Below are 10,425 nucleotides of genomic sequence, written 5' to 3'. Positions count from 1 at the left end.
TAGTCATCAGTTTAATATTTTTAGTATAACAATTTAATAATATATTTTTAATCCATATTTTTAAATATTATTGATTAATTACTGCTTAAAAATAATAAATTTCATTAATTTTTTAGAAATTTTCAATTTTTATATACCTAACATGTTTATTCACATACATGGCTTTTTGTTTTTTATATATAAATTAGAGATTTAGAGACCGATAAAAAATTCCTATAATATTCGATAAGAAAGTATAAGCACCAGCTGCATCTCCAAGAAGAGCTTTTGTAGAATCACCAGAATTGGCTCCACAACAAATTTTTCTTGATTTGGAATAACTAAAATTGGCTCTAAGAAGAAATTTTGTGCAGTCACCAAAATTGGCTCCACAAAGAGCTTTTCTTGATCTAAAATCACTAAAATTGACTCTAAAAAAAAATCTTGTACAGTCACCAGAATTGGCTCCACAAAGAGCTTTCTTAGATTTAGAATCACTAAAATTGGCTCTAAGAAGAACCCTTGCGAAATCACCAAAATTGGCTCCACAAAGTACTTTCATAGACGTAAAATCGCTAAAATCAACTCTAAAAAGAGCTCTCGCAAAATCACCAGAATTGGCTCCAAAAAAAATCCTCGTGGAATCACTGAAATTGGCTCCAAGAAGTGCACCCGCACAAGCACCAACATCTTCTCAAGAGAAAAAATGTTTCTTTATGATATGCATATAAACTAAGTTGATATCATTTTTTTTTTTTTTTGGTAAGTGTAAGGGGCCAAAGGCCCAAAAAAAAGAAAAAAACCTACAAAACTAAACTAACTTCGGGGCAAGGAACCCCTTTTACATCATCTCTCATTAAACTAACTAAATCTATCGGGGGAACATCCAGAAAGTAAAGAGACTCCCTGTACTTGATGCTACTGTGCGCTAGCCAATGTGCACACTGATTGGCTTCTCTACCAATATGAATAAAAGCAATTTCCCATGGTCTACGAAGGATTTTGTGAATCTCGTTTAGCACTTTGTTGTGACATAATTTTTCTGTCTTATACTCCTTCAAAGCCTCGTAAACTTCCTTTGCATCTACTTCCACCTCCACTCTTCTCATTCCCAGGTCTGCTGCCATGTGAAGTCCATGGAGGACGCCCCACAACTCAGCTTGCACTGGTTGGCATCTTCCCAAATTTGCCCGAAAACCCCCAATCCACTCCCCATTATGGGTTCGAAGAAGACCTCCACACCCAGCCTTCATTGTTCTTTCTTGTGATGTGCCATCGGTATTCAATTTAACCCACCCTCTTTTGGGTGGGATCCAATGTAAGTTTTCCTTATTTTGAGCTGATTCAATAGATAGAAGCGTGCCTTTCTGATGAGCTCTCTTATACTCCTTTGCTTTTTCCCTTATAATTGAAATAGGATTCACTGGGCGGAGGAAACTTGGATTGTGAACCTCTTCATTTCGCCACTTCCAAAGCCAATAGCAGGTTAGCACAAATTCGTCCACCCAATTGTGCTCAGAGCTTTTGCCCATGTCATTGCTAAAGTTCGTCTGTATCCATAACTCCAGAGGCATTGTGAAAAAGAGAGCAATAGCATTTGGGTGTACTAATTTGGCCCAGATCCTGGATGCGCTAGGACAGTCTCGCAGCACGTGGAGGATCGATTCTTTCACTTGGGGACAATTATGACAGTAAGGAGAAGTTCCCATCATTCTGGCTTTTCTATCTGCTGTCATCAACCTTCCATGATTCATGAGCCACAAAAAGGTACGCACTCTTTCTGGGCCTTTCCATTTCCATATTGCTTTCCAAATTTTGCTGTTTTCACTTTGCTAGCTAGTTAGGCTCTTGTATGCAGTTGCAATAGAAAAAACTCCATTTGCTGTATATTTCCACCCGATAGTGTCTTTTCCTTTTTGAGGTTGTGGCGGCTCTGTCTTTCTTATTTCCTCTATTAGATTCTGTGGGAGAAAAGGTTCCAAAATATTGAGCTGCCATTGATTATCTATATTTACAAAGTCTCCAATTGTGTACTGATCCCACTCTCTTGGAATGTCTTGTAAAATGTTTCCTCTAAGAGGTTCCTCTCCTGATAGCCAAATATCATCCCAGAATCGAATTGTTTTACCATCACCTACGATCCACTTACAGTGCTGCTTCATTCTAGCCCAGGCTCTCTGCAATTCCTTCCAAAAAGGAGAGCGTTTATTACTGATGTTTATATTCTCTAGCCCATCTAAACTTCCCTGCTTATCGTGAGTAACCACTTGTGTCCATAGAGTTCCCTGTTCCGTGAACAGTCTCCATAGAGTTTTCATAATAAAGGCTTCATTCATCTCATGTAGCTTTCTAAAACCTAGCCCTCCTTGTTGTTTTGGTTGGCACAACGTCTCCCACCCGATGTGATGAACTTTTTTTTGAGATTGGTTATCCCCCCAAACGAAACTTCGAATAGCTTTCTCTATCTCCCTGCAAATTCCTTTTGGGAGTCTGGTGTGTTGCATGTCATAGTATGCTAAAGGGTTCAGCACCGCCTTTGCAAGTGTTACTCTCCCCGCTAAAGATAGACACTGTCTTTTCCATCCCTTTAACTTGTTATGCACTCGTTGTAGTACATGTTTAAACTTCTCCTTCCCTCTTCGTTGATTAGTAAACATTGCTCCGAGGTACTTGCCCAAGCTTTGATTTTGCTGGAACTGACAGATTCCCTTTATGGTCTCTCTCTCCTCTTTCTTCACATTATTAGAAAATGTTATAGCTGTTTTGGAAACACTGACTTTCAACCCAGACACGTCGCAAAATTTCTTCATCACATCTGTAATAGTAGCAATTTGCTCCACAGTTGCTTCCGCAAACACTAAGAGATCATCTGCAAAAAGAAGGTGGGAGATTTTCGGTCCCTTTCTTCCAACTGTGATTGGCTTCCAGTTATTAGATTCCACATACTCTTCTATCATCTGGGATAATTTATCCATCACCATTACAAAAAGATAAGGTGACAGTGGGTCACCTTGCCTCAAACCCCTTGTGGGGCTGAAAATCTCTGTTTTTCCTCCGTTCCACAACAAATTGTATGAGACGGATGACACGCATGTCATGATAATCTCTCTTAACTTGCTTGCCACCCCAAACTCCTCCAAACATTGGTTAAGGAAAGACCACCTCACTCTATCATAGGCTTTCTCGAAGTCGAATTTGATCGCCATGAAGCCTTTCTTACCTCTCATTCTTTTCATGATATGAGTTATCTCTTTGGCTATCAATATATTATCATGAATATTCCGGCCTGGAACAAAGCTGGATTGCTGTGGGGCAATTCTACTCACCAGCCAAGGTTTGATTCTGTCAACTATTATTTTAGATAGCCCTTTATAACTGACGTTACAGAGGGAAATGGGTCTAAACTGGGTTATAAACTCTGGTGTGGGGGTCTTTGGGATGAGTGTAATCAGCGTGTTATTCATCTCCCTAATGCAAGCCGGATCTTTCCAACAGATATCCACCATGGAGAGAACATTAGATTTAATACAGTTCCAATTATCCTTATAAAAACTAGCCGGGAAGCCGTCCTCCCCCGGCGCTTTAAGAGAACCAATTCTAAAGAAAGCTCCTTTAATTTCCTCTGGGGTTGGAAGTGCATCCATCTCCCTCCTGATGTCTTCATCTAGTGGGGGGTACTTATTGATAACAAGCTGAACTAGCTTATTGTTTTCCTCTTCCTTGTACAACATCTTAAAGAAATTAATAGCATGTTGGGCAATGGTCTCCTCTTCTTCCATCCACTCCCCATTCTCGTTACGCAACTTTAAGATTTTGTTCTTTCTCCTTCTTATAATGGTCTTAGTATGGTAGAACTTTGTATTGCGGTCGCCTTCAACTACCCATCTCTCTCTGGACTTCTGTAGCCACATTAGCTCCTCCTTCTCCAAAACATTTTCAAGCTCTGTTGTGAGCTCTCTTTCCAACCTCTCAAGAAAATGGTTGTGGCCCCTAGCTTGCGCTCTCTGAATTCCCCCTAAACGATTGAGTAGCTTCTGCTTTTTCTTTCCAATATGACCAAAAACATCTCTATTCCAATCCTTCAATCCTCTTGAGAGGTTTCTTAAGGCAGTACCAAGCGGCTCTTGTTTCTTCCAGGTGCTCTCCACATACCCTTTGAATTCTGGATGGAGGTTCCACATAACCTCAAAACGGAAAGGTCTCTCTTTTCGTTGTTGTGCTTGTGGTTTGAAAGTAATTAAGAGGGGGTGGTGATCAGAGTTTATTCTCGTAAGAACATCAACTCTAGCCTCCTCAAATCTAGTTCTCCAAGCTGTATTTCCCAAGGCCCTATCAAGCCGTTTGAAAACTCGCTCTAGCCCCTGCCATTGAGGTCCTCTCCACGTATATTTGGTTCCCACATAGCCAAGGTCTATGAGGCCGCAAGCATTAATCCATTCCTTAAATCTGATGCACGCTCTAGAATCAGTACTTCCCCCTCCTTTCTTTTCTGAAGGGCACGCTATGTCATTGAAATCTCCCACCACTAGCCACTCCTTCTGCACGCCCCTTGCAAGGCAGACTACATCCTCTCTAAACTCTTTCCTTAAACTCTCATGGGGGCTAGCATAAACGGCGGTAAGAAGCCAAGTCTCCCCATTGCTGCTGGTGATATCTAAGTGCACAAATTGGGTTTTTGAAACTCTGACATTAACATTTATATGTGGGTCCTTCCAAAGGATCCAGATACCACCACTGAAGCCAACGGCTTCTTCTATATGAAAAAATTCAAACCCAATCCTCCTAACAACTTCCAAAGCTTTTTCACCACTACATCTAGTTTCTTGAAGTATTATGAAATCAGGTTTATATAACCTACTAAATTCTTTAAGGGAGCGAGTGAAAGCCTTACTCACTGCTCCTCTGCAATTCCACGAAAGGACGATCATAGAGAAAGATAGGTAGAGAAGCACACCCAGACACCTACTGTTCCATCAGCATCTTATCCCTCTCAAGGCACATATCTTCACCGTTCTCTGTGTTCATTGAGTTGTTTTCAACTCGCATGTCGCTCTCATCCATTTCCTGCATGGCCATAGCTATTTCCTCTTCTGCCGATATTTTTTCCGCTCCTCTTCTTCAAACTTAAGAGCTGCTTCCACCATTATCTCTGAAGCTATAGAGTGTGGGTCTGGTGGTTCTGGGTCCATGGAGTTGTGTTGATCCTCCTCCATAACAGCTGTCTCGGGAATGACCATGTCTTCCCCAATATCTTGCGTATTTTCAATTTGAGTACCCGGACTTTGGGATAAAAGGTTTTGTGATGTGTCCATATTGTTTGGATCGCCTAAGGTGATAGATTGTGTAGCAGAATTATGGGCTGGGTTTGGTTTGCTGGGTGTTTTTCTTATGAGTTCTTTTTGGGTTTCTGTGGTGTTCTTTGTTGGGTTGGGTTGTGTTGGGGTCTTTATGTTGGCAGGATTTTTTGGGCTTTTGGGTTTTTCTGTTTGGTTTCTTTTTTGTTGGGATGAAACAAATGCTTGGTCTGAGATGTTAATTGATGAGCTCATGTTGGGTGCCTTGTGTGTATTAGTGGGGTTGCTTGTAGAAACGATACTAGGCTCTTGAATCTTCTGATTTGTCTTTTCTGGTGGAATATCCTTAATTGCCAGATGATTGGCTGCCTCCTCATTTGTCTCCTCTGCAGACAACACTGCGAACCTCGTACCACCCACGTTCCTGGTATTTTGCTTTTCTCCACCATCATTTGTTCCTTTCGTCCCATTACCCGCCGCAGCGTCCCCTATCTTTGTTCTCCTGCCACGTGGCTGACGATTCACAACCATCCATGGTCCAAATTGCTCCTGTAAAATATCAGTTTCCAGCCCCCTCATTTTCTGTAATTACTTCTTTACCCTTCTGGGCTCTCCTCTGCTGTTCTACATCCTGATCAACTTCTCTTCCTTGACTGTCTTCTTTCCCTGATGCCGCCGGCTTATCCTGTCCCTCTCCGGTCACTACATTCTTTGGGCATTTTGCTTTTTCATGGCCTACCATACCGCAGGTAAAGCATATATCATACAACCCCTCATATTCCACCAAATACCTCACACCATTGATGGAATATTGAGATATGAGTGGTGCTGTCAAGTCGAGCTCCACACACAACCTAGCAAATTTACCTCTGCACTTTTCAGCTGTGTTGGAATCCACCTTGAGAGTTCTTCCCACAATATTACCTATCCTCTCTAGCATCTCTTTGTCATAGTACTCAATGGCCAGACCTGGTAACCTCACCCACGCTGCCACTGTATCAATTGTTGCCTCCATTGGATTGAAATCTGGCTTCCAAAATCTGATTGATAAATAATGGTCAAAGATCCTCCACGGTCCCTCTGTCAGTGCATAGTCAAGGTCCTCTTGTGAGAAGAACTTTACAATGAAGAACTCGTTGCCAATGTCGATCACCTCAATACTTCCCTGCTTCCCCCACATACTCTCTAGCCTGCGGGTGAGGACTGGTAATGATATTTTCCTACCCATCAACTCAGTGTACAGTGTATCCCACCATGGATGTCTGAGGTTCTTCATGGCCGCTTCATTCAAAATAAAGTTGAAGATCCCATTAACCTTCTCCACCCTTATCTCTGGAATGTTTCTGCTTTGTGGTTGTGGTTCTTCTCTTTTATCTCTTCCGTCTTCCTCCATCATATCCTCCTGATTTCTTACCAGGCTTCCAGCTCCACCGTTAGTTTCCGTTGTTACTGGAGTTCTACCTCCTTTTACCATCTCACTAAAGGATCTTCTAGCTTCACCTCCAGCTTGTCCTCCTATCCCTTCTTCAACCATCCATTCTTCCTCCCTTGCTTTGAGAAGAGACTCTCCCGAAAAGCATTGGTCTTCACCTACCTTCCTCACTTTTCTGGTTGCTCTCGCATTATCTTCTCCAGGAGCTCTGGGTGGTTCATGTGAGCGAGAGTGTCCTCCTCGGACAAAACCGCCCCTCATGGTGGTGGTTCAGAATCGGCAAAAGCGGTGGAAGAGAGATAATTTATTTATGCGGCCTTGCGGGCAATAATATTTCTATATTATATTACTTATATCTTTAATCTTTCGGTTAGCTTCGCCGCTCTAGATCAGTTTCAATTTCTTATAATTGGTTTTCAAAAGGTGGCACTGGCAGCATGCACCTAACATTCTTTTCTGCAAAGTTGATATCATTTTTTTTAATCGACTAAGTTTGTACACCACATTTCTTGTATTCAGTTCATTCAAATTGATGTTGGAATATTTTTGTGCGGAAATTACATTCTTGATTTTCTTATAGACTTATAGTGTTATGTAGTTCTTTTGCTTTAATTTTGCCATACTTAAATAAACAAACCATCGATCAAATTTATATTAAAATCTTAACTCACCGAGCACGTATAATTCTTTTTTGTGTAACGAGACATAAAGTATGAAATAAAAATAAACAAGCTAAGTGTAGAAAATTAAGATAAAGAACTGAAAGAAACAGAAGAAAAAGATGGAATTAAAATGAAAGAAACAAAAATAGTCTCATGATATTTTGGTAGATTCATGACTCGTGTTTTTGTACAATGGCGTGACGACTGAAAATTTTTAGAATTTAAATGTGAGGAAGTAATAGAAACTTCTCTAACGTATTAAGACTAATTTTATTTATAAAAAAATCCTAAACTATTTAATATAATTTTAAACCTGAAATAAAATTATGTTTGACCTTCAAAATTAATCATCCTTATTTTGTGACCATACTTCACGTCATATTATGTCTTCTCTTACTTTATGTAATTCCCATTGTGATCTCTCCACTATTACAAGCCCCCTATGCATTAAATTATTACTGAATAATAATAATAATAATAATAATAATAATAATATAAAGTAATGCTCATTTGAAGAAAAGTTTTCAAAACAAAAAATATAAATGACTTGATTGGTAAATTATTATGTCATAATTTTCCTACAAAGCCAAAATGTTTCTATTTATAGTTTAACACGGATAATATGGTTTAATGGTAATACTAAAGAGACAAAAAAAAATCAATTCAAACAACTCAGACTTACTTCGATTCATAAAATAGGTTGTTAATTTTATTATTTATTAGTCTTAAATATTAATTAATACATATAAATATATCCTAAAGTGAGGTAATGAGATGAGGAAATTGAAATTCCTGCGTTACAGGTAGTAAAATTCCAACATGTTTAGGACATCAATACTTTTTCAATTTTTTTATAAAGCTAAGCTATAAATAGTTATAAAAAATATTATTCGTATACTAAAATTTGTTACTAAAATCAGTTATTAATATATTTGTGTATAAATACATGTGTGATTTAATTTATTTTTATTGTATAATTATATTTCAATATGTATTTTATACTGATAGTTAATTTTAATGGCTGATTTTATTAGTGTATACGTAACATAGTTAAATAGTTATAAGCATGATTTTACAATTTATATGATATATTATAGACATGATCTTCATTATATAAATGTCTAATTTAACGATAAATTTTATAAAAAAAAATCCAGCAAAAATTTATACAACGGGCATAATGGTTATTTTAAACTTCTTTTTTTTTTTTCGAAAATATTAAACTACCAAAAAAGCTAAATGAATTTTTTTTGAAAAATAGTAAACTACCGAAAAACCTAAATGAAACTTATATTGTGTTAATTGCTAAATTTATTGAGATCCGTAGATTGTTATTGCAACCACTTATTTTTTTTTTTGTATGAAGTCATATATAGCAATAATTTCAAATTAATAACAAATATATAGGAGGCAAAAAATAGCATGTTCTTCCACTATAAATAAAGCCACATATGTAACCCTAAGATTTGTGCACTTCTTTATTGCAACCCTGCCTTTTTAGTCACACAAAGGAAGTAATTATTGTTGGTTAAATTTTTGAATTTATTGAATTTGAAAAAAAAAAAAAGGAAAAGAAAGGGAAGCAATAATTTTATTAACAAGTAAGGCAATGGCAAAGTCATCATTGGCTTTGGTATTTGCCTTGGTATTGGCTTTGCCAATCCATTCTGTTTTTGGTGATGAGGTGAATGAGAATCCATGGAAGAACCTTTTTGATGAAGAAATCAGTGTTGGTTCATTGGAGGAGGTTCCTAAGCTTCACTTTGTTGATCATCATTCTGAATTCCAAGATTGGGTTCAAGAACTCAGGTAACACATGATTTATTTCTTTTCCCTTAATTTCACCAAAATCACATTTCTCTATTATGTTTTTAATAAATCATGTTATTTGATTATAATTATCATTGTAATTTGTATCAAGAAATCATTTATTCAATATTNTATATTAATTTGATGATCACTCAACTTTTCAGCAATTTGGACAATAAAAATGTCAACAACGTAGTTTCTAAAGAAACACCAGCATCTGCACCGGTGCAAGCACCTAAAGTGTCTCCACCAAAACGTGCACCAACAGCATCACCCAAGGCTGCACCGAAAACTGCACCCAAGGCTGCACCAGTTGCATCACCAAAGTCTGCACCGAAAGCTGCACCTGTTGCATCACCAAGGTCTGCACCTGTTGCATCACCTATAACTTCAAGAAGAATTCTTGTGGAATGATCAAAATTCGCTCCAAAAATGTCTCCTATAGCATCATCAAAATTATATCCAAGAAGTGCACCCGCAAAAACACCAACATTCAAAACCTATTAACAGTGATTCTTTACATAAACAAACTCAATTGCAAAATGTTTAAACAAAGTTGATAACTCATAATTTTCTATCACTATTTTATTATTATTGACTATGTTTGTACACCATATTACAACTGTTTATTATCGAATTCATAATTTCAATTGATGTTGGCAACACTTTTGTGCTCTCTCCGTTACAAGCCCTTTATGCATCTTTTAAATTAATAACTCATTTACATACATCATCATTTTGAGCAAAATAATTTACTATGTTTTCACTTCAAACAATTATTTTATATCCACAATGATTATAATACACTTTAATTGAGAATGTTATTACTATCACTTAAAGTGTTGCTTAATATTATTGTGCACTCTAATACTATACAATAATTTCTCTTTGGTTAAAGATATAAGTCAACTTCCCAATGAGTTATAATTCAAATGACATAGTCTCTACATACTCAATTAAGAGGTTGCGAGTTCGAGTCTCCTACCTTTGGTAAAGACATAAGCCAATTCTTATAAACACATAAGTACTTAATAAAATATGAAAAAAGGGTAAACATCCATGAACTAAAACAATTTGCTATACTGCAAATTTTTCGCAAAACAAAAAAAAATCCTAATAACAGAAACATTGAGGCATCAAATTGACAAGAACAAAGGAACAAAATGTAGAAGTTGAACCACATAAAATAATGAGATGAACAGCAAATCTAATTAAATAAATCTAATTCAAACGATAAAAGTTAAAAGTT

At 37.3% G+C, this 10,425-nt stretch overlaps 1 protein-coding gene across 5 annotated transcripts in view; it reads left to right on the top strand.

Annotated features, from left to right (window-relative positions):
* LOC107634804 (matrix metalloproteinase-9) overlaps positions 1–9,839 on the top strand; it is a 10,370-nt gene extending 531 nt beyond the window's left edge. The window contains exons 2-6 of one of the 5 annotated variants that reach the window (XM_021120035.1): positions 1,095–1,257; positions 1,397–1,464; positions 1,548–1,746; positions 8,986–9,176; positions 9,341–9,839. In XM_021120035.1, coding sequence (XP_020975694.1) covers positions 1,732–1,746; positions 8,986–9,176; positions 9,341–9,590 — 456 coding nt within the window. In that variant the 5' untranslated portion in view covers positions 1,095–1,257; positions 1,397–1,464; positions 1,548–1,731 and the 3' untranslated portion in view covers positions 9,591–9,839. Of the gene's footprint in view, positions 1–1,094; positions 1,298–1,396; positions 1,747–8,676; positions 9,177–9,340 lie in introns of those variants that run through there. The other 4 variants (XM_021120034.1, XM_021120036.1, XR_002360071.1 and 1 more) reach the window with 4 other exon arrangements.

Source organism: Arachis ipaensis, chromosome B03, assembly GCF_000816755.2.
Source record: "Arachis ipaensis cultivar K30076 chromosome B03, Araip1.1, whole genome shotgun sequence".
Lineage (NCBI taxonomy): Eukaryota > Viridiplantae > Streptophyta > Magnoliopsida > Fabales > Fabaceae > Arachis > Arachis ipaensis.
This window is presented reverse-complemented; position numbering and strand designations above follow the sequence as displayed.